Raw genomic sequence first — 25,173 nt, 5'->3', positions numbered from 1 at the left:
AAAGCCATTAGTTGTATTTTGGCATCGATAGGATTAGGTAATTTTCAGCTGCAAGAATTGACTTGCATGGGATTCTGCTTCCACCATGTATCTAGTGTTGGTATGGAGCCAGGCATGTGAGCCTGGCGTGTTCGCATGTCAATGCTTATTTATTCATGAAACCACCATGTCGACTTGCAGTGATAGTAGTTACAAGCATTACATGCAGCAGAAACGTAAGCACTTATCAAATGGTGAGTAGACATATTACATTACCTAATATATCCAGGTGCTGCAGATGAGTACAATTTGCTGCCAGTTCTTCAATGTCTGCATCACAGATGGTTCTGTTGGCCGTGAGGAAAAGCTTCCGTAGATTTGGAAGCTTGCGGGCGAGGTTTGCAAAGCAACCGGTGCTACTCTGCAGAGTAGGACACCAACCTAAGTCAAGCTCTTCCAGCAGCGGGCAGCCAGAAGCCAGCTCTGCAACCCCATTTTCAGTAATATTTTTACATCTCCACAAGTCCAGTGACCGGAGGTTCTTACACTTTGCTCCCATCATGCTTGCAATTACATCATAGTCTTCAATCTGTGAACAAAAGAGAGCCACGTTACATAACTCACTGAAAACCTAGATAAAAGTAAGGATCAAGTCACACAAGAGAGAGAGTGCTATCATTAAATGTGTTCTGAAATGTCATGCAGTTATATTTTATACAGACTTCACCAGTTTGAAATCTGTTTCTTTTCTGGTTTATGGGAAATATGCTATTTTTGAATTTTCTTTTTCTTTGGGTAGAAGATGGGAGGGGTAGAAAAGAAATTGTTGGCCTTTAAACATGGTGAATGCCACTTACTACAGATGGTTCAAATCGATGCGTGTAATTGACAAGTGCAAGTTGGGAAAAAATGGAAAGGGCAAATTCCCAGATTTAATAAAAACACTGACATGCATGCAGCTTACGTAGCACACACAGAAGTGGCCCAAACACCAGTGATTGTGTGTTTTGTGCAGTGAAAGGGGGTTTAGTCACAGTATCTGTGCCTACATTCCTATAACTCATCAGGCTAGTAGCAGCGCAAGATGTGAGTGATCAAACAGAAGTCAATGCTGGCCCTTCTACCTTGCAAGGGCTCCTTCCTCACGTCATGTGAAGTGGAAAGTGAATACTCGAATGACTGAGTAAGGAAAATGGAACTTACCCAGTATGCATCTGTTCCTGGCATGTAGAGCTGTAGATTCATATGCGTTGGCATAGATCGCCATCTGGTGTTGGGCTCGGATGTTTGCACTTTTTTTTTCTTCGAAGAAGTGTTTGTAGTCACGAGGTAGGGGACTCCTCCTTATGGTGATAGTGCGCATGGGCATCGACTCCATCCCCACATGGTTTTTGCCATAATGGGTGATGATGGAGTTAGTAAGAATAGAAAGAGATGTCCATGTTGTCGCAGGGTTTCCGTTCTCCCACAGAACTGTGCATAGAGATTTGGAACCTCGGTGAATTAGGGTGACCCAAAACTCACCTCAGTACCCAAAACCCCTTACCAGGCTAGCTACAGTGTCTCATTGGTCATAACAAACTCCCAATGTTTAGACAAACCAGAACATGAACTTACAATACCTCAGGTCACGTGGAACACATGAGCACTCTTTTGTTATACAATCATTTCAAACCAGAACGTGGAGTAAATGAGGACACGTGCACATTCGAAATATTTATTTACTAATGCCGTTTTCTCAAACGCACTATCTTAGATAATACAAGGAAACATATTATCAGAAGCAAAGTTATCAGCATAGTTACTAGTCGATAGAAAGCAAAAGGTGACAGCATGCTAACATGCTGTAATGAATAAGCGTTAACCACACCTATTTCTCACCCTCCCTAACTAGCATATTATATTAATATCTAAGAAGGTCTCTTTGGGTTTTATCAGGGCGGGCCCATACCTCAAGATCCTAGTATGAAGAGATCACATCTGCTTCCACCAGCTCTCTCTGCATGCGAACCGCATCAAGTGTGTATGTGTGCTCTAAGCAAAGCAATATAAAACCCGCCTAAAGCCTAAAATTGGCAGAAGCTGCACTTATGTTATGTCTATGAAGGTGCGGAGATCAGACCTCATAACAATTCTGATCGTGTTATTCTTGAAGCTTCAGCACTCTCTGTACAGACATAGTTTATTAAGCAAAGCTGATATCAGAGCAATAACATATTATTCTCATGTAAACCACAACGAACTTCTAGGTTGAAAGCTAAATCAACAATTAAGTGTTGTGTGCAGAAGCAGCAAAAGAAGCAGCAAAAGGAAAAATGGCATTTAAACATTTAATAAGCCTATGCTAACTTAACACATTATAAAGATAAACAGTAGCTATATGACACCCCCCCATGATCCGAGCACGGACAAGATAAGATAAGATAAGATAAGATAAGGGCAACTTAATGAAAGCAGAGTTCAAGAACGATGAACAGTGTTATAATCTTAATAATTGATGGAAAAAACTACATGAACCAAATCAAAAATTCAAAATGTCAATACTGTGTTCAACAGCACTCAAGTCAATAGGTCTGGGAGGTGAAAAAATGCAAAGAAAAAGGTGGCATCATCATAAACCAAGAACGTTTTTAAAGCAAGAGCGAATATGCAAAATATGCAGCAACAGCCTCCAACATGAAATCACTGTCTTCATCCGAAAACAGTTCAGCCATCCAATTCAAAAGTGGGAAAGAACATACGTGCTCTTCTAGTACCGGAGCCTCTATCACCATCAGAGGACAACTCGGTGGGCTTTCAAGAAAGCTCTGTGCCAAGAAATCTTGCGCTGCTGCGAGTATGTTTCAAGGACCCATTAGTCCATGCATCAATGCCAAGGCCATAATCCTATCGCCGGAACAAATCAACTCGTGAGTCACGATGGGACACATCAGCTGATTAAAATCGACGTCAGGAGAAACCGTCTTGCAGAGACACAAATCAATGGCCCAGTCAAAATCACAGCTCAGGCAATGAAACACAGGCTGGACACAGGTGAAATAGGAAAATCGAAACGATAATCCAAACGCCGTGCTTAAAGTCGCAAGCGGCAGTGTGCCATAATATTCAAGCATCCTGTTGCTAAACAGTGCCAGGAGGGGCTGCGCGGCTTCTTGCACATGAAGGGCATCCATATTTAAAGAAACAAAAAATCACCAAAACGCCTGCCAGTAAAACCGGGAATCCACCAAACAGACTTGAAAAAATGGAATGAAAGAAAGCAGGAATGACTCCAAATATTTTCTCAAATGAAGTCATGAGACCGCTGCTATTTTTAAAAAGTGCGCCAGCCCCGTCGTCGAGGAAGCGTTAAAGATAGAATGAACCAGTTCGCTGAAATGCAACGGTAAATCAGTATTTAACAGGGCCTGAACCTCTGTACGGGTGTTAGCTATGTGAAGCACGAATGTTTCTCGAGCCGAACTGAAGGCCACTTCTTTTTGGGACAATAGAGCTCTTATTCTGCTCATGCCATTGAACTCCGCTTTCAAGGTTGGGATGGGCGGCCAGATGGAAACATCCCCGTTCCCATGCGTGGGTGGGTACAGTACATTTTTGCAGCAAACTACACGTTCAGTTACTGTCACCACATAAGCAACACCTTTAATTAACCCCCAACAATCTTCATTATTTAAAAGTAAATAACTTCCGTTCCCCAGTAAGGTAAAAGTCGGGATGATTGCCGGAACCGGAGTCCCTTTTAAAACACAGGCTAGGTTTGGCCGGTCCTGGTTACAAGAACCGTGCAATTGTATGTGCCTACACATTAATGAGTGATCTGGTGTTTCTGTACACTGCTCCCCATTCAGATAAACCTCCTGTTCGTCTTTCAAACATCTATAAGTAAAAGGAAGGGACCAGACTTCATGGAGAAACGCACTACCTAATGGCTCATATCGACCTATGGCAACATATCGCATACAATTAGTAAATTTATACAAAGCAAAAGGTAATGTTATCAAACAGTGGATAAGCCACCTTGCAGCGGTGGCCTCTGCCACAGAAAAAGGCAAGGACTCTAATCTCTCAATATGTAACATTGAAAAGGAAGCATCTCGCATGGAAAGCAAGCGCTGCTTGTCAGTTAAATTAAAGGGGGCAAAGAGAGAGGAGACATTCATGTAGGTCCATGGCACCTTGCCAGACTTAAGTGTTTGCAGGGTCCACGCAAATTGCATGATAGAACGCAATTGATTTTGACCATGGTACAATACAGATACTTCATCCTGCACAATATCCACTACAGAAGACACAATATTATCTAACGTGTAAATGCGGGAAGAAAGCATGTTAATACTATTGTCTACTACTGCAAGCACTTTTTCTAGATTAGCTTGATCTATAGCTCTAAGGCGTGTCGCCGCCTCAATCTGTGATGTCTTCCAGATTTCATTGTAAATAGCATATATCCACCTTTTTGATCTACCACTAGCAGGGCCTTTTATGAAATCATTTAAATCTACATCATCATTTAGCCTAGCAAGATGTAATTTAACCGCAGACAATTTAGAATGCTTCAGCCAATTTTGACATAATTTGCCCACTGAGTAAGTCGTGACAGAATGTTCAGATTCAAAACGTGGATCAGGTCTGACCTGTGTAAAGCCATCAGATAGACCCAGAAAACGGTGCTGGCATGAATCAGCACTCCTGTGCCACATCAGCCAACCTTTTGGATCCATACTGGATATATTAAAGGAAGAATTCAGTAATAGTGTTTGCAATTCCCTAATAGAAAACTGAGTATAATTACTCCAGCCAGAATACTCTTCTAACTCAGGGATGGTTGGAGTATTTAATTTTTTAGAAGTTGCCAATCCAAAGCATGTTGTCTGTGAAATAGAGGAATTCAAAAACAACATTTGATTCGGGATGAGACAAGCACGGTGCAAAGCCTCAGTGCCTTGTACCTGCCAGCTTTTAGAACCCCAAACTGATTTTAGGTCAATAGTTTCCTTCCACAATTCATAGCCGCCAACAGCCAGCTGATCAAGAAAGGACTTCGAGTACAATAATTTGGTATCGGTAAGTCTAACCTTTGACATAGGCTTCTGTGTCATTTTGAAATAAAAGGACTCGGGATTAGACTGATTGAAGTCAGTAAAATAAGTGTACTTTCTCAAAAAAGTACTTGAACTGCCTTGTTTAGGAGCGGGGCAATGCTCCCATTGTGTATAATTAACAGTATTCCTTCTAGAAGTAGTTTTATGTAAGAAGTGATTGCCAAAATGTTGAAAGCAAAACAAATCACCATAATTAGCAGATTCTAAGTACAAATCTTCCGCATCAAAGGCAGCATAGTATTTCAAATCAGAAAACAAAGACTCTACGGCCTGAACATCCCAATCATCAGAACGTATGTTTTGTTTCACTACATCCCCCATGTTCACTCTAAGCACATTGGGGACATTAACAACCTCAGTGGGGCCATGAATTTGAAATCTAACGGCATCCCACACTATCCCATCAAGGACAGGCCAAGCAGTGATATTAACAAATGTCAAGTCTCTTTTCAGTCTGTGTGCAGAATGCGATGAGGAAAGGGGGGCCAAAGTTCCATTGAGATGTCGAATGCATGTTCTTTCCTCGACATAGTGTCCATTTACAATCCGGAAAAAATAAAACACAAACCCAATTGACATAAAAAGGTAAATTGAAAAAAGCACCAGCCAAATATATGTCCAAGGGGGAATCAAAAAATGTTTTTTAAATAAGCTGGCATAAACTGCAAAACATGAGGGTTTACTTGAGGCATTGGAAACAGTGTCAAATGAAAATCTGGATTCTGTGGCCAAACGTGCTTGCAGGTCAGGCATGGATAAGTCAGTGGGGTAAGTGTAGTCTATTTCATCATGGTCAGTACCAGGCAAAGTACTTAATAAAGGACTGGAAATTGCAGGTAATTCGATGGCCACTTCAGTTTCAGGATTAGAAGCAGTGGCCAAAACTGAATTTCTCACAATGGAAGGACAGGAAACTGCCGGTGTCATACTAAGGAGAATCGGCCATTCTGTGTATCTTGACATTGTCAATTGAGATAAACCTGTTTTCCTTACGACCAGGAAGTGGTGGTAAAATGACTGTTCTTGTGCCCTTCACTCAAAGGACTGGAACCGGAGTTCGATAGGAAGGACCAAATTATTTTTTGTTATCGATCTTCTCTCGAACCAGTTCTCCAACTTGGGGTAGCCAGCAGACTACCGGGATCTGCAACGCAACATCCGATGTGGAGGGCAAATGTTCCTTTGCAAGACTGTCTCTGGTCTTTTGTAGATCCTGTAAAACAGTGCAATGTTCATCTACGTCAAAGGTTGTGGCGCGAGCCACGCAGTCTAGACCGTCAAGGTCAGGGACGTACATCTTGATGCCAAAGAGCATTTTGCATGGGGTCCGCCCACCCAGAGACCTTCTAGGGAGATTATTAAGAGCACGCTGCACGCCATTGAGGTGGGCCAGCCAGTTTCTGCCAGTGCCTATAACTCGAGCTGTCAAAGATTGCTTTAAATCACGGTTAATTCGCTCCACTACACTATTACCCTCAGGTCTGTAGGGAGACGAAAACTTGACTTGGACCCCCATCGAAGTCATGGCATCCTTATACGCCTTAGAGGCGAAAGCCGGACCCTGATCCGAATGGAAGGTACCACAGGCAAAAATCCCTACAAAGACACGCAAATCTCTAATGACAGTCCGTGAATCAGCGCTGCGATGGGGCCAGACCCATACAAAGCGTGTGCATGAATCCACTGCTACTAAGATGTACTTATACGCAGTATCAGAGGAAAAAGGACCACAGTGATCTAAATAAACACAACCTAGCGGTTTATTAGAAATGTACAAATGTGTCTGTCACGGACGCGCAGCAGTCGAAGGTTTAATCTGCTGGCAAATGTCACATTGAAGGACATAATCTCGTGTCCGTTTGTACAGCCCCCGCCACCAGAAACGCTGTTGTAATTGAGTTACAGTGGCCGAGACGCCCGCATGCGCAGACGCCACACCTTCATGTGCCGCTGTAATCAAGTCAGCCCTGCGATCCGAGTTGGGAATGAAACGTTCTCCAACTTCAGGAATTTTCACAAAAGGAACCTTTTCGGGACTTAAGTGGTATGTGTACTTCGAAGGGAACCCCGTAGGATGTTTACCTCCCTTCTCAGTGGCAGCAACAGCCGCCAAGATGTCATCATCAATCTTACTTTTGGACCGAGTAACTGCTGCAACCAAGTATGTAGACACCGCTGATTTCGCTGCTTCATCAGCAAGTGAGTTACCGACAGCGTGGACTCCCACACGCTGATGGCCGAGAGTATGAATTACAAAAACGAGTGGCAACGTAGCCTTAAGCTCTGCCACTCGAACCCAGATCATCTTGTGTTTTATTGTGCTACCCTTGGAATCACGAAAATCATTCTGAATCCAAAAGAACAAGTTTTCATTGTAAGACTGTACACAGTAGTAAGAATCACTCACAATAAGAGTAGTTACACTAGGATCCGCGTACTCCAACGCTAGTAAGAGAGCACGAAGCTCTGCCAATTGTACGGTGCAGTCCCCTAGAGGCTGCGTGTGTACTGCCTTGGACTTGAACTCATCGTTCACCATGGCACCGACCACAATGGCGCATGCGGAAACGTAGGCGTGTTTAGAGCCATGCGCAACCTGCGCCGAACCATCAGTGTAAATGATGCAATGGAAGTCCTCCAAAGGTCGCATAGCTAGAGGAGCAGGATGAACGAACTCATACTGAAGTACTCTTGCGAAGACGTAATGAGGCGTCAAAAATAAACGTGACATCCGTGGACGTCAAGGAAGCAGCCCATTGAATCCACCGAGGGTGCAAAGCTTTTGAATTTGGTACACTGGCTTTCGTAACTGCCTCCAAATGAGGACAGGGTGTAACAACCAACATGCGTTTCCCCTGTGACAGAGCTCGTTCCTTAAGAATCGCCATCTGCACAGCTGTTAAAACCTTTTCCACAGTGGGAAACCGCATTTCAGCCGAAGTGTACAAGTGTGACTTGTAAGCAATAGGTATTGTGTCTCCTTCATTAAAAGTGAGGTACGTGAAACCCACAGTCCCAGGAATAATTCTTATCACCAGGTTGGTGTGGTTATCACGAGTCAGTAAAAATTTTGAAGCGAGCAGATCAGCCTGCAAGGATTGCCAGATGGCTGAGTGCTCAGGCAGCCAGCATGATTTGGAAAAAGTTGGTTGTATCAAAGCATACAAGGGCTTGATACGCTGGGCATATTCCGGAATGTATGTCCTCCCGAAATTTTAAAAATCCCAGTAAAGACTGTAATTTTTTCAGCGTTGTAGGAGCGCGCAACTGAGCGCATTTCTCCAAGAAGTGAGGAGCCAAACCTCTACCTTCATTGTTGAGCTCATAGCCCAGGAACAACACTGTGTACTCAGCAATGTGCGATTTTGCAAAGTTAAATTTGTAACCAATGTCTGCAAAGTTACAAATAATCGAATTTACACGACACAGATGCTCCCAAATTTCGTCGTCTGTGAGATATATGTCATCCACATACGAGCAAGCATCTGGGTCGATCGTCTCCAAAAGAGAGACTATGCGGGCGGTAAATATACCAGTTACATGTTATGTTGTGCCAGTTTTCCACAGCGCCATGAAGCCTATGGGCGTACGTGCGCTTAATAAATTTAATTTAACATAACATAACATAACATAACATGACTATTCTTATAGCCCATTGGGAGACGCCGGAATTGTTTTTGGACCCCAGCGCATGTAAAACTGGTCCATTGGGAGCTAAAGCTATCCAATCTGTGGGCATAAAAACCGTTGGAAATGTCAAGCGTTGTTTTAAAATGCTTACCCACTAGACTATCCACTAGGGCAGAGCCGTGAGTATTCTGTACTGCACAGTTACGGCACTGCAAGTTTAAATGCCGGTAATCCAATACCAAACGATACGATCCGTCAGGCTTGGTCACAGTAAAAAGAGGGTTATTCATCGGTGACACACAAGTTTCAATAACTCCCTGATATTCCAATTGTTCAAGGATTTCCGCGACAGAAGCCTTGGCTTCACGTCGAATGGGATATTGAGGTTGAGGCTGCGGCTGAGACCGCAATGGAATCTCGTGGCATGGGGACAATTTATCCCATCCACATTGGTTGCGGTACAGAGCCGGCGCTAGAGCCCTAGCCCACTCTTCTGCAAAATGCTGCGCATGCTCTTTCGAGACAGTGTTCGCGAAACTCGGGAGGATTACCTCCTCCCCTCGCGGCGCCGCGAGCACAAAAGGTGGGGGCCAGTCAGCCTCCGAAAGCAAAATGTCATACGTAGACGAAAGATTTTCCCAAAATACCCCTTTGATGGTACGTTGTATGTCACCTTCTATTAACAGGACAATTTCATAAAGTCTATCAGGGGGAGCAAGTCGTATATCGGCTGTTTCTATCACTACGTAAACATCAGTCGCTGTCACCCTCAGTAGTGGACGCAGGGCCTCTCTCACAATGGTAATCTCCGCCGCGCTGTCCAGCAAGGTCAGAGCCCACGTCAGATTCCGAAGCCGCGTTCTCACTATCTGTGGCATATCGATGCGCTGTTAATGCTGCGACTTTCTTCTTGGCAAACTGCGGTCTCTTCGGCGTTGAGCCGTCCTGCTGACCCGTGCCGTCTGTCTTGCGGGGCTGGTCACGTCCTTGCTGACCACCCCGTCCCCTTCCGCCTCCTGCACCACCGGTCTTCGGAGCCGATGAGTCCTGAAAGGAACGAGGAGAGCGTTGATCAGAAACCTGAAATCGATCAGGTGATTTAATCGTCGCGCAAGTCATAAACTCTCTCTGTCGGCGCAGGCACCTGAGCCGCAGGATAAGATTCTTGAGTCTGCTGTTTCTGCTTCCCCTGATTTTGTTTCTTAGGCCAATTTTGTTTTTTGGACTTGGGCTGGACATCTGCCTGAGCAGACTTGCCCCTGCGGTTGCTTTTTCTCTTTGTCAGAAAAATACTTTAGACCCTTACTTGTGCGACCCACTGTTTTATAAGCAGCCACTACAATCTTCGCTAACTGGCGGGGTTTTTCGGCATCGGGAATAGCTGCCAACGCGTTAAACACCTGAAAGTTCACAGCGTCCCCCTTGACATTAGCAAGTACGAGATCGCAAACTATTTCAAAGGAGCCACACAGGCGCATACCCAATTCAACCGCTGCTTCCGGTCCATGATCGTCCTGAACACGTTTAATGATCGTAGGCAGTACAGCCATAGACGGGGTGCCGAAACACCTCGCATAAACAGCCGCAAAAGTTCTCCCCCAGCTCTCACAGTCAACGAGTTCGGGAGCTAAATCTTTAGGTAAACTAATCGTCAAGATTCTATGTTTTTCACCAGGAGTCGTGTTAGGAAATACTGCTTCCAGTTGGTCAAATTTCTCGGCAAGCAAAAAAGGAAAGTCATCCTTATCATCTGGTCGCTTACCAAACACTGCATTGACCATAACCGGATTGAGCTTCAATCCGCCATGTTCCGCTGGAAGAGCCGGACCCCCCGGGGGTCCACCCGGGAGATGACGACCTATGTATTGCACTAATGCACGAATCACGGCAATGGAGACAACATGTAGCCTACTTACCTCCGCTAGGGTACAATTGCCGTGTTGAGGATGAGGAGTAAATCCAGCCAAAACAGGCCAATTTGCGCCTGGAATGGACAAAGGACCTAACCTCGGAGCGGTCAACGAATGGGGTAGGGCGCCACCAAACCAAACGCGATGTTGCCAATGATCAATAGGTATTTCCAGTGCCCTGTACGGAATATATTCATTCGGTACAGGTGAGGCAGTGTAGTTGTGGAACACACCAGAATTAGCGTCCACAGCCGGAAACGTCACCCACGAATAAAACAGTTCGTATGGGTAAGCTGCATCCGCACTCACGACCAAAATCACAGCCAAGCCTTCCAATGGGACTTGGAAAGTCTGTAAATGGTTGCGCACCGTAATGCGACTATGCTGTGGGATGTCCACAGGCTGGGCCATGATAACACCGGAACGTAGAAAAACAAAGTAAACTTTGCAGCACAACTGGGTAGTAATTCAAGGAAACCGTTTTAGTAAGATTCAAGCTTGAAAAGACCTATTTCAAAAATAGGTAGGTTTGTCCGACACCACCGCTCTCCGGAAACGACAGTGAAGGGGTTAAGGTTTGAATGATATACTACTCGAGTGTCATGATATAAGACCACCAACGGTTGGGCGCCATGTCGCAGGGTTTCCGTTCTCCCACAGAACTGTGCATAGAGATTTGGAACCTCAGTGAATTAGGGTGACCCAAAACTCACCTCAGTACCCAAAACCCCTTACCAGGCTAGCTACAGTGTCTCATTGGTCATAACAAACTCCCAATGTTTAGGCAAACCAGAACATGAACTTACAATACCTCAGGTCACGTGGAACACATGAGCACTCTTTTGTTATACAATCATTTCAAACCAGAACGTGGAGTAAATGAGGACACGTGCACATTTGAAATATTTATTTATTAATGCCGTTTTCTCAAACGCAGTATCTTAGATAATACAAGGAAACATATTATCAGAAGCAAAGTTATCAGCATAGTTACTAGTCCATAGAAAGCAAAAGGTGACAGCATGCTAACATGCTGTAATGAATAAGCGTTAACCACACCTATTTCTCACCCTCCCTAACTAGCATATTATATTAATATCTAAGAAGGTCTCTTTGGGTTTTATCAGGGCGGGCCCATACCTCAAGATCCTAGTATGAAGAGATCACATCTGCTTCCACCAGCTCTCTCTGCATGCGAACCGCATCAAGTGTGTATGTGTGCTCTAAGCAAAGCAATATAAAACCCGCCTAAAGCCTAAAATTGGCAGAAGCTGCACTTATGTTATGTCTATGAAGGTGCGGAGATCAGACCTCATAACAATTTTGATCGTGTTATTCTTGAAGCTTCAGCACTCTCTGTACAGACATAGTTTATTAAGCAAAGCTGAAATCAGAGCAATAACATATTATTCTCATGTAAACCACAACGAACTTCTAGGTTGAAAGCTAAATCAACAATTAAGTGTCGTGTGCAGAAGCAGCAAAAGGAAAAATGGCGTTTAAACATTTAATAAGCCTATGCTAACTTAACACATTATAAAGATAAACAGTAGCTATATGACAATGTGTGTTGTATCCAAGTAAGATAATACTGTAGCAGATAAAGGTACCCGGGCAGGCGGGTGCGTGCATATGAATCTACAGCTCTACATGCCAAGAACAGATGCATACTGGGTAAGTAGAATTTTCTGTTCGAAGCATATGAGCTTTAGATCATATACGTTAGCATAGACTATATGGCAGTTATCTTTTCAGCAGTGGCTGACCTGTATCTGCTGCAGTAGTTTGAAAAAGTGTTTTTAAGACAGCCTGGCACACACTAGCTTGTTGCTTTGCATGCACATCTACACAGTAGTGTTTTGCGAGTGTGAGGTGTAGACCAAGTTGCAGCCTTACAGATGTCATCTAAGGGTATATTCCCTAAGAATGCCATAGAAGCCCCTAGTTTGTGTGTGGAATGCGCTCTAGGGGGAACAGTAAATGTGCGTTTGGCTTTATTGTAGCATATTTGGATGCATTTAACTATCCAACGTGCAATGCCAGTTTTTAAAATGGGATTGCCTTTATGCAGTGGTGAAAAGGCAACAAAGAGTTGTTTGGTTTTCCTAAAAGATTTAGTTCTTTCAATGTAATAAAGTATTGCTCTTTTGACATCTAGTGTGTGACGAGCACGTTCTGCCACTGAGTCTGGTTGAGGGAAAAACACAGGTAGTTCAACAGACTGATTGAGGTGGAAGGCAGTGACAACTTTCGGTAAAAAATTTGGATTGGTCCTAAGAACCACTTTGTTGTGATGAAATTGTAAAAATGGTTCTTGTAGGGTTAGTGCCTGGAGCTCACCAACTATTCTAAGAGATGTGATGGCTATAAGGAAGGCTACTTTCCAAGTGAGGAATTGTAGTTCACATTTGTGCATAGGATCAAACGGTGAGCCCATAAGTCTTGTAAGGATAATATTAAGGTTCCAAACTGGAGAGGGTGGCACTATAGGGGTAATGATTATTTTGAGTCCTTCCATAAATGCTTTGATAGCGGGCACTCTAAACAAAGACAAGTGTTGTCTGTTTTGTAGATAAGCGGCTATTACAGCGAGATGCAATAGTATAGATGTGTATGCTAAGTTACAGCATTGTAGGTGTAAGAGATAGCAAACGATGTTTTGAATGGAAATATGTAATGGATTGATTTGATTGTTTGTACAGTAAATTACAAATCGTTCCACTTTGCTGTGTAGCATGCTCTTGTGGTAGTACGTTTAGCTTCTTCAAACAGTCTGGCGGGAGATTAAGGTAGCCAAACTCTATGATTTCAGGTGCAAGAACACAAGGTAGAGTTGAGTGGGATCTGGATGTCTTATCTCTCCATGGTTCTGAGTGAGAAGCGTGGGTGAGAGGTGTAGTTTTTGATGAGGAACTCCAGATAGTTCCAACAGTCAGTTAGTCAGTCAGTCGAACCACTTTATTCGGCTAGCAAAAGCCGTGAAAGTACACCACAAACAATTATCATACAAAGAATACATACAGTCATTTAAATACATTTAGAGTTCAACAGAATATGCTAAATACAAAATCAAAATACAGATAAAAAGAGTCTTATAAATCATTGATCAGGCAATAAAAACAGGTATATCAATATAAAAAATCAAACAACACCGTAAGGTTTCAAGCACCCTTTCTTCCTATGTCTAACTGCCGCAACCACGAAATTCGCCACATTAAAAAAATCCCAGGGGTTATTTAACAACTGCAAAAATAATAATGCAGGCCTAACTTGCACAAAACCCCTCCCCTTTAGAATAGGACTTAAAAATGTTCTCCTCATGGAGCTAAAATGCTTGCAAAACATAATAAAATGGTGTCCTGTGTTGAAAAATTGTCACATGTACAGAGGCCGAAGTCATTTACCCTACTCCACTCCTGTACATCTGCTAAAAGACAGTGAATAAGATTAAAACGAAACCTGGTTAAAAGAAATCGGTGAAAAGGCTTTGTAACAATTGTCAGGTAAAATTCTATACATGGGACTGTTTTTAACATGAAATGAGCTTTCACTGTAGGTTTCACTATCTCCAGCGACTTTCTTTCCGCAGATCTCATGTTAAAAAATTGTACTTTAACCCATACCGTTGCTGCGTAGCATGCTCTTGTGGTAGGACGTCTAACTTCTTTAATGACATTCATGCAATCTGGCGGGAGATTAAGGTAGCCAAACTATGATTTCAGGTGCCAGATTGCAAGATTGAGTTGAGTGAGAGGCTTGGGTGAGAGGTGCAGTTTTTGATGAGGAACTCCAGATAGTTCCAACAGGCTTGTGAAACAAGTTTGTCGAGCCCATGTAGGAGCCACCAGGATCATTGGGAGTGAATGCTGCTGAAGCTTCCGAACCACTAATGGAGTGAGCGGCAGAGGCGGAAAAGCGTAAGAAATGGTTCCTGACCAGTTTATCCATAGCGCATTGCCTTTGGACAATGGGTGTGGATACCTGGACACAAACTTTGGGCATTTTGCGTTGTGGTGTGTGGCGAACAGATCTATTTCTGGGTAGCACCACATTTGAAAGAATAGGAGAAGAGCTTGAGGATGTAATTCCCATTCGTAGATCTGTTGTTGTTGACGACTGAGTAGATCTGCTTTATGATTAGTTACTCCTGGAAGGTGTTCGGCAAGGAGATATATGTTTTGAGGTATGGCCCATCTCCATATGCTTTGAGCTAGTCGCGAGAGCTGTAGGGAGTGTGTACCTCCCTGCCTTTGTATATAGTACATTGCTGTCATGTTGTCCAGACGGACTAGGACAGCTTTGCATATTAGGTGGACTTGAAAGGCTTTTAATGCTAGAAAAATTGCCAGTAGTTCTAGGTGGTTTATGTCAAACTGTTTTTGTTGTAGAGTCCACATATCCTGAATGGTATGATTTTGAAGATGAGCTCCCCAGGCGGTGAGCGATGCGTCTGCTGTTAGCACTATCTGTGGAACCGGGTCAAGGAACGGCCGCCCTTTGGAAAGGTTTTGTGTGTTCCATCACTGCAGAGAGCGATTGGTGCGGTCGTCTATCAACACCAGATCTGTTAACAGGCCTTGAGCCTGGTTCCACTGACGTGCTAAACATTCTTGCAGCGGACACATATTGAGTCTTGCATAAGGGACGATTAGAATGCAAGAGGCAATCATGCCGATCAACTCTATGAACACTCGGGCCGGTAATGAGTGTTGAGGTTGAAATTGTGATATTAGTGCCAGTATGTTGCATATACCGACTGAGTTGAGGTATGCTAGAGCTTTGCAAGTGTCTATTAATGCTCCTAGATATATTTGTGTGTTGAACGGTTGGAGGTGGGACTTGGTGAGGTTTACAGTGAATCCCAAGTGGTGAAGCAATTGAATTGTCTTGTGTGTGTGTTGAATACAGCTGTGTTGTAAGATGGCCTTTATGAGCCAATCGTCCAAATAAGGAAACACATGAATGTGTTGTCTTCTTAAGTGAGCTGCAACTACTGCTAGGCACTTGGTGAAAACTATGAGTGCTGTGTTTACCCCGAAAGGGAGGACTTTGAACTGGTACTGTTGACCGTCCACCACGAACCAGAGATATTTCCTGTGAGCGGGGTGAATGGGAATGTGGAAGTAGGTGTCCTTTAAATCCAAGTGGAAAAAAGTCACCTTGCTGAAGCAACGGGAGCACCTGTTGGAAGGTGCCCATGTGGGAGTGATGTGACCAAATGTAGAGGTTGAGCTGTCTGAGGTCTAATATTGGTCTGAGAGAGCTGTCCTTTTTTGGAATCAGAAAATAGAGAGAGTAAACCCCTGTGTCCTGATTAGTTAAGCGGACTGGTTCTATAGCATGTTTTTGTAACTGGGAGAAATCTCTTTTTTTAAGAGGGTGCGATGTAATGACGACATTGCACGATGTTTGGGAGGAATATTTAGGGGAGTGGAGGTAAGTTCCAGGCAATAACCAAACTGGATAATTTGTCTTACCCACTTGTCTGTTGTGATGGATTTCCAGACAGGTAGGAACTGTGAGAGACGTACCCTGACAGGAGTGGAATGATCAGGGGTAGCAGAGGGAAGTCACTGTTTGGTGGCAGGGGAAGTGCGGGTGGAGTTACCTCTGCCTCTTACCCTATTGTTATTTCCTCTGTATCCTCCTTGAAAATATCCTCTGGAGGAGGAAGATTGGCTGGGACTTTTGTAAGAGGAGGAGGTATTTTCCGACGCAGTTATTTTTGAGCCACCCTTGTAAAAGGAGCGACGAAAGGAGCCCCTGTTAGAAGGTAGTTGCAAGACCCCTATGGATTTGGCAGTCTCTGTGTCTTTTTTCGTTTTTTCTAATGAAGAATCGACTGTTGGCCCAAAAAGATTGTCCTAATCGAAAGTGTGCTGCGGGGCTTAAGACCTGTTCTTAAATTCTTTGACGCCCCGACCAGGCAGCTGGTGATTCAGGCGAGACCCTTGTTGTTTGCTGCCTGTCGCTGCTCTCTACGGACACTCTTTTTGGACCCTGCCAGCCCTTCACGACTTGCGGGTCCCGCTGCGCCCCAGAGGTCGAGGGTAATTTGTAACACATCTGCGTGGGAGGTCCAGGGCTGCGAGCGTGCGGGGCAGGACTTCCAATCCCAGAAGCCCCTGCACACCGCGCCTCTGACCAGCTGGCCGCTCTCCCTGGCCAACACCACGCCCCGCCTTCAATCCTTCAAAGGGCGGTAATTGACCTTTCGACGTGGGAGACCCTTGTTGTTTGCTGCCTGTCGCTGCTCTCTACGGACACTCTTTTTGGACCCTGCCAGCCCTTCACGACTTGCGGAACCCGCTTCGCGGGTCCCGCTGCGCCCCAGAGGTCGAGGGTAATTTGTAACACATCTGCGTGGGAGGTCCAGGGCTGCGAGCGTGCGGGGCAGGACTTCCAATCCCAGAAGCCCCTGCACACCGCGCCTCTGACCAGCTGGCCGCTCTCCCTGGCCAACACCACGCCCCGCCTTCAATCCTACGCACTTCCTATTTAAGTGAAGGGTACTACCCGCTACGCGGGAGCGAGCGGGAGCGTCCCGGGAGAAGCCCGGGACAAGGGCGGGACCGTCTGTGGCCGTCAGGGGCCGAGGGAGGCCGGGCTGGGCCTACTCTCTTGGATTGTGACCACAGCTTTTGAGCTCAACCATTGGTTGAGATCCCCCGGCAGAGTTTAACTCACTACGGACATCATGCCGTCCCCGGTAAGAGAGAGTACTCCATCTAAACCGGGCGTGGTTAAAAACCGGACTCTTGAAAACTATTTTTCCCGGGCAGTAGGGGAGGGGGATAAAGAGGGTAACCTGTCTAGGTTAAGGGCAGAACGTAGACGCTCAATTGACAACATGAAAAATACTCTCCTCGGAGATCAAGTTATTACACCCAGGGAAGAGTTGTCTAGAATTGATGATGTCCCATTACTGCTGAGGGATTGCACTAATGTTTCACCAGGGGCAGTTATGAGTATAGCACCAGCCAATAGTCCTAGTCCAACTAGGGCGACAATTGATTTAGTGTCCCAATTACCCCCAGCGCCCAAACCTAGGAAAGCCACATCTAAGCCATCTAACACCCAGGTAGTTTTTGGACCCCCTCCCAACAAACGTAGGAGGAAATCCAAGGGTAATCAAGGAAAGAACCAACCCAAGGTTCTACATTCGGACTTTGGTAAGTCCCTAAAAACCCCAGTGTTAGTAGAAAAACCCCCGGAGGATTCACACCCAAAACCCATTGCTTATAAGGATCCAGCCCCTGGCATGATAAAAGATACAGGAGCTGTTATTGCTAATATCCCCTTGTCTGTTGTCCCGCTTGGAAATGTAGAATTCCTGCTAAGGTCCCTGCTATTGCCGATCAGCGAGAGTATTAAAAAGATAGAGATCAGACTAACTATTTTGGAGGCGACATTAGGTAGTCTGAAAACTCAAGCTGGACGACAAGGAGGGCAATCAGATCCCATTCTCCCCACCATAGTGCCCCAACCGACGGCAAATAGTGTTGCCAATCCAGTCCCCTCACAAGCCGCGAATGTGGCACCCTCACAACAACTCTTAAGGCCAGAGCCTGTCATATTTAAACCCCTCCCTGCGAATATGCACAACCAACCGCCAGGACCTGTACCCCCGGCACAGCTGGGAGGTAATACCATCCCGACCCCTTTAATGAAGCTCACCCTGAGACCACGAAGACCTAACTTACCCCCAGAGACTAACGCTTTTACGGTAGTCATGGCGGGTGTCCCCCCACTTGAGGCAGGCGAAATGGAGGACTTTTGTGCCCTGAAAAGCAGGGTAATTAAGTGGTTAAATATAAACAGACCCCTTCCGACACACTTCAATAGTGAGATCATAATGGTAAGAAGGGTCCCATGGGTGGGGAGAACACAAAAATCCATAAAAGGGGACTGTATATTAGTGAGTTTCAGGGATACAGGTACGGTGGCGTTCATATGTCTGGGCAAAAATAGCTCTAGGGAATCCACCATCCAAACCCTCCATGTGTCGTTCTTTTTTCCAATTAGCCCGGTTCCATTTCAGCAACCCCAAACTCATGACACTTGGGAGAGGGTTGGGAGGAGGGGGAGACACCAGGCCTTACATCCCAGACCGATAGCTGGTCGACTGGAACAACCCTTTCATACCCACAATCAGTTCAATTGCTTGTATGGATTAGAGGGGGTTGATTGACATAAAGATAACACCCCCCAGGGCTGTATTGAAAAGGGCGACCTGGCTGAAATATTGGAGGGGCAAAGTTTTAAGGCTCCACCAACCTCGGCGATTGGCGTGGGGGATTCAATGTGCGCAGAATTTGAGGCAATAGTTAAAAATAATAATGAAGGAGGGGTACATGAACAGGCAACGCAAAGGCCAATGTTGGAAATAAGATCAAGGGATTCGGGGGGTGCAGAATGGAGTGGAGAGGGGGTGAGATTTATCTCATGGAATATAGCTGGTATAGCGGGCAAATTTCATAATAAGGAATGGGTTGACTACATTAGAAAATTTAATATCATATGTGTACAGGAGACATGGGCTGTGGAGAATAATTACCATCTGCAGGGGTACAAGTGCTTTTTTGTTCCCGCCCGGAAATCTAGTTCTGGGAGAGCAATGGGTGGTTTGTCCCTCTATGTAGATCTAGTTCTCCCAGGCACCTGGTCCTTCCCAGACTGGTCCTCATATGGGATCCAGGCAGTTCGGTTCCATGGAAAGGGGCTACGATTTTCTGTTTTTAATGTGTACAACACCGAGTCAGCAAATAACCTTACCCCGGTATTGACTGAACTCGACCAAAGGCTGGGTCAAGAAATCGTATCTCAGAATAAGGGCCCATCCCATGGGTTGCTTGTGGTGGGGGATTTTAACTGTCATCTCTGTCCGGCACTAATTAAAGCAAATTCAGATTGGGCGCAATGCCCAATTGAGAAGGGGCCTCATTTTTCTCATTCACCTACCGGGGATGCTCTTAGGTTGCTTCGGCTTAAGTATGACCTAGAGCATACCATTAATATGATAGGCCCACAGTCGGACGGCACACTCCCACCGACTTTTAAAGGCAGGGGTTGTTCATCTATTATAGATTACATTCTGGTTTCGAGATCCCTGGTCAATAAAGTAACTAGTGTAGGGATAGACTGGAACAGCTTCAGTGATCATAACCCGCTTGTTTTAATGCTTATATATAGGGTGGGCCCAGGACCCAATGTCCACCGTCTAATAGGGGAGAGGGTCACTGATCAAGGCAGGAGATTGAAGTGGTCTAGAATAGATGGGGTAAAATTTTATAAAAACTTGAGTAACAAGGGTTTGCGGGCCATAAACGACTGCCTGGACCTGGAAGTACAGGGCACAAGATTATTAGAAACGTTTGACCATATTGCAAATCTAATAGATGGGCTATTAAGGACCAATGCGCCCACACGCAACTTGGCCAATCCCCGGTGGTTTGATCAGAATTGTTCTAAAGCACTGAGGGAACTGAAATGTTCTCTTAAGTCAAAACCACGGGATCCACAAAAAATCAGGGCAAGTAGAGAGAAATACAGAAAAGAGACCAAAAGGAGGAAACTCGCCTTGCAGGCAGAAGCTTGGGCAGATCTGAGAGAGGCAGGGGAAAGAAGGGATCTGGCGGGGTTCTGGAGTATCATTAATAAACCGACCTTTTTAGAAAATGATTCTCCGGAAATAGGGGCCAATATCCTACCGGAGCAGTGGGTTACCCACTTTAGGAGTTTATATAATCATGAACCGGGTATCCCTGTAGAGCCATCAGTAAATCAAAGTCAGGCTCCCCCGGTAGCATTTACTCTTAAAGAGATTATTGTAGGGATGGAAAGCCTAACTAAGAACAAAGCCCCGGGCCCGGACGGAATTCCCCCTGACCTCTTTCTTAGTAATATAGACCTATGGGCCCCCCTGATGACTAGGGTCTTAAACACCGCTATCTCCTGTGGTCTCCCCCCATCATGGTCTAAAGCGATTATAGTGCCAATTTTTAAAAAGGGCAACAAGGATGACCCTAGGTGTTATCGGCCTATTTCCTTGATTGACGTTTCGGCCAAACTTTTGGGAAGGGCAATTCTGAATAGATTGTCAGAGTGGACCGAAGAGAATAACATTCTCTCGGATACCCAATATGGGTTTAGGGCAGGGAGTTCCACTAGCGATCAATGCCTGAACCTATATATGCTGACTGCCAAATACACCCTGGCCAGTGATGAACCCATTTATATGGGATTCATGGACCTGGCAGCAGCATTTGACCATGTCAATAGAGGGAAGCTGTGGGACATGATGGCAGGCTTGGGGATCGAGAGTGGTCTAATCACCATATTAAGAGAGCTGCACAGTGACACCACGGCCAAAGTAAGATTTAACAGGGAGGGGGGATTGTCTGACTCCTTTTCATGTAAAAGTGGAGTCAGACAGGGTTGTATCCTTGCCCCTTTTTTGTTCTCCCTTTACATTAATAATTTGGAACAGTCTCTCTTGGGTTTAAGAACAGATTCTCCAAGGGTCGGGTCGCGGCATATCCCTGTCCTGCTCTACGCAGACGACGCGGTTTTGCTTGCGCGTACACCCCGAAGCTTGCAAACTTTGATAGATGGGTTCGTTAAGTTTATGAGTGATCTGGACCTATCTGTCAACTTAAGTAAGTCTTATGTGCTCGTGGCAGGTAAAAAACCTTCTTCTAAATCCTTTTACACAATAGGTACCCATCGTTTAGAGGAGGTTAAAACGTTCTCCTATCTCGGAGTAACCTTTGATGGTGCTCTCCAATTTAACCCCTTGGTGGCAGAACGCTGCAATAAAATGATCGCCTCCAATGGGGCTATAGCTGGTTTTGGCAGGAGGCTGGGCAGGTGGAGCCCTGAACAGGTGATGATCCTGTACGGCTCCATAACATGTTCTAAAGTAAGCTACGGGGCAGAAGTTTGGGGCTTTGTGAACACTGCTAGAATTGAACAGGAAGAAAATAGACACATGAAATCTATCCTGAGGGTACCACCTAGTACTGCTGGACATATAGCTCATAGGGAGCTAGGGAGGCCACACCTGGTTGACTCATTAAAACTTAGGCCAATTGTGGCGTGGCTTAAAATTTGGGTAAACCCAGATGCATATTTAAGCAGAGAAATTCTATTGGACTGCTTGGGTAGGACTCACTGCATGCGCATCCCTTGGCTCAAATATGTGAGAAACACTCTTGAAGAGTTAGGGTTTGGAAATCTCTTCAGGAACCCCACAACCATCTTAGCACAGCACAAGAAACAAGTAGGGGAAATTTTCCTAGAGCGGAAAACCCAACGTCGTGCGGAGGTTGAAGGAGAGAAAAAGTCCGTGAGGGCTTATAACTTGGTGAAGAGTGTGGAGGGTATGGAGCCCTATCTGTATCTTGTACATAACGCACAGGACAGATTTCTTATGTGTCGTTTCAGATTGAATTTACTTCCTTTTATGTTGGCTACTCCAGCAGGTTTTACTATGTCAATCGAGCAGAAGGGACCCTGCGGCTGCGACAATTTGTCTCCGCAGGATTCCCTTCATTTTATTTTGCTTTGCCCCTATTTTTCTATGCCCAGGCGTAGATTTCTAGTAGACATTTAAAAAAAAGCCAAATTGGAACATGCCAGGGATGCTTTAGTCTATCTGCAACAAGCTGCTGACCCGCTAACCTTATGTTGTGTCATGAACTTTATCAAGGTGGCGGTTCGTTTAAGGATGACGAGGGGAGAGGAATGAATGACCTGGGATTTTATGTTTTAAATTTATGGCCCTGTATGTTGGGATTTTTATTGTATTATTCATGTACAAGGATCTTGACTAAGATTTAATGTTTTCTTATCTATGTATATATATGTGTGCTTTTATGGTGTTTTTTAATCACCGAATAAAGATTCTTGAAATGAAATGAAAATGATTCAGGCGACGGTTATCTCCCGGCTTGATTACGCCAGCTCTCTCCTGGTGGGGGCTAACCAGGCCGAACTTACTCGCCTGCAGCGCGTCCAAAATGCTGCCGCTAGAGCCATAGTTGGCTTGCCTAGATTCTGTTCTGTCTCTGATGTCCTACGCTCCCTGCATTGGTTGCCGGTGAGGATGAGAATCCAGTTTAAGGTTTTATGTTTGTCCTTCAAAATTCTGAAGGGCACTGCCCCCCAGATCCTGACCAATCTTTTATCTTTATATGTCCCCTCTCGTTCTCTCCGATCTCTGGGCCAGGCTCTCGCCATAGTTCCCCGGTTTAAGCTCTGTCGTGCCGGTGGCCGTTCCTTTCGAGTGAGAGCTGCGGCTATCTGGAACTCTCTCCCGGTTGAGATCAGTCTCCTGGAGGATCTTCTACAGTTTCGTAGGGCTATCAAAACTTTCTTATTTTAACTTCATCCACAGCTGTCTTTCTGCCTCTGTTGTTAGCGGTGTTGTGTTTTCCCTTGTCATGCGCCAGGACGCTCCTTTGGTGGAGCAGCTGTGCGCACGATAAATACCTATAACATAACATAACATAACAATATGTAATTGTTTCGGATCCAAAGGGTCTTGTGGAGGAAGTTCTTTGGATGGGGTATCTTTGTCCTTTTGTTTTGATTCAACTGGCTTTTAAACAGGGTTAGTTGTTGAAGCTCAAAAGGAGTTGTTTGCTTTTTGGGCTCCGAGCCCTTCGGTGCGGAATGTTTCGGCTCTGAAGGTTTAAGTTTTAACCGGTTTCGGCTTCGAAGGTTTATCTTTAGTGTTTTTTGGCTCTGAAGGTTGGTCTTTGGCTGGTTTCGGCTCCGAAGCTTTGGGTTTAGCCAGTATCGGCTCTGAAGCTTTGGGTTTAGCTGGTGTCGGCTCCGAAGCTTTAGCTTTATGTGGTTTCGGATCCGAGTCTTTCGGTGCCGAAGATGTCTTTGGTGCCGACAGTGAATCGGCGGGCACGTGCTTGGACATGGGTTTCGGTGCCAAAGATGTGGGTCCAGCACCCGAATGGGGCCGGCTCGATCCTGAGTCGGAAGACCTATCCTTATGTTTCATAGCCGGGCCTGAGGGTGGGGCATCTGAAAAGTTTTCACTGTGTCGACTTGGGCCGGAGGGCGAAGGTGATACCGGAGTCTTTGTTGCTTTCGTGGGCACTTGGGGCTCATTATTCACTGTTCATTGAGCTGGAATGACGATGAAGTCGTCTTCCATGTCGGAGTCGTCGGCTTCAGACACAGAGATTTGTTCTTCTTCGGCACCGAGCTGTTGGGATTGAGACTCTTCTCCGAAGATGTCTGGCACTGGGCTAGTGCCGTTTCGCACCTTGCGACATCGAGCCCGACGGTCACGAATGGTCTTCTTCGATCTGAATGATCAAAAGGCCTCGCAGTTGATTTTCTCGTGCTCCAAGGATAGGCAGAGGTTACAGACCTCGTGCAGGTCCGTGTGTGGGAACTTAGCACCACACCCAGGGCATTTTTTAAATGGAGTCTGTTCCATGGACTGATGGTGTGGTCGGAGCGGGTAGACCTCACGGCCTGCGTCAAAGCTCCAGATCGAAGTTGTTGGATCTTACGATGCACGTCGAAAGGGAAACTGCAATCGAAAACAATACAGTCGCGTGGTAAGGATTGCGCGTCGAAAAGGTTCGAAGATGGTACCGAACAGGACCGCAATAATACACATTCAAACCCGATGGCGGAAAAAAACTATTTGGGGATGGAGTGGATGCCCATGCGCACTATCACCATACGGAGGAGTCACCAACCTCGTGACTATAAACACTTCTTCGAAGAAAAACAAAGTGCAAACATCCAAACCCAACACCAGATGGCGATCTATGCTAATGCATATAATCTACAGCTCATGTGGCTCGAACAAGCATTTTCATTTAAGGTTATTGTTGCCAGTTTATATAGTTATACTAAATTGTTTGTTTTGCTTTTAGTAACTTGCTATCCTCCTGATGAAGGTTTTGATTTCCCAAAACACGTCGAGGGAATGTTATCATTAAATGTGAAACACAGAAAAATTGTGAAATTTTCAATTGAAAAAATAGTGCATGGACTCTATAAACTCAAATAAAAGCATGAACGTGAAATGTATTACATTCCTCTAACGGTGGTACTTGGTTAATGTTATCCAACATTGGGATTTTGGCTCCTGAATTTCTTAAGAGATCCTTTCAACAACTTTTATATTTGCCCCTCTTCTAGGGACACTAACGAACTACACAGCATTGCACAGTGAGTCTCATAGGTGTTTTTTTTACCCTGTGGTTCAGCAGCTACACATGCTGATGAACCACATACTGCAGAAACCTCCATGTCCAATCACTTTTACCATGTGAGAAGAAGGAATTCAATGTTTTCGACAGATACTTAAGAAGTTATTGTGCAAGAGGAGCTGGGCGGTGCAGAAGCTATGGCCCTTTCCTAGTTCTCCAACACACCGTTCCAGTGTGACAGTACCAGTACTGTCTTTCATCTAAACCTGGTCACAAATCTGCAAAACATGTATTGTGCGTTAAAGATATGCAGCAAGGGATATTATGGAGCTATCGGCAACCGCCAGTTTCAAAATAAAATGG

At 45.1% G+C, this 25,173-nt stretch overlaps 1 protein-coding gene across 2 annotated transcripts in view; it reads right to left on the bottom strand.

Annotated features, from left to right (window-relative positions):
- Positions 1–25,173, bottom strand: part of FBXL4 (F-box and leucine rich repeat protein 4) — a 301,153-nt gene that overhangs the window by 5,971 nt on the left and 270,009 nt on the right. For both annotated transcript variants that reach the window (XM_078648220.1, XM_078648219.1), the window contains one exon: positions 256–568. In XM_078648220.1, coding sequence (XP_078504346.1) covers positions 256–568 — 313 coding nt within the window. The remainder of the gene's footprint in view (positions 1–255; positions 569–25,173) is intronic.

Source organism: Lissotriton helveticus, chromosome 6, assembly GCF_964261635.1.
Source record: "Lissotriton helveticus chromosome 6, aLisHel1.1, whole genome shotgun sequence".
In the NCBI taxonomy this organism is placed as follows: domain Eukaryota; kingdom Metazoa; phylum Chordata; class Amphibia; order Caudata; family Salamandridae; genus Lissotriton; species Lissotriton helveticus.
Note: the sequence above shows the minus strand (reverse complement) of the source record. Positions and strands in the feature narration are given on the sequence as shown.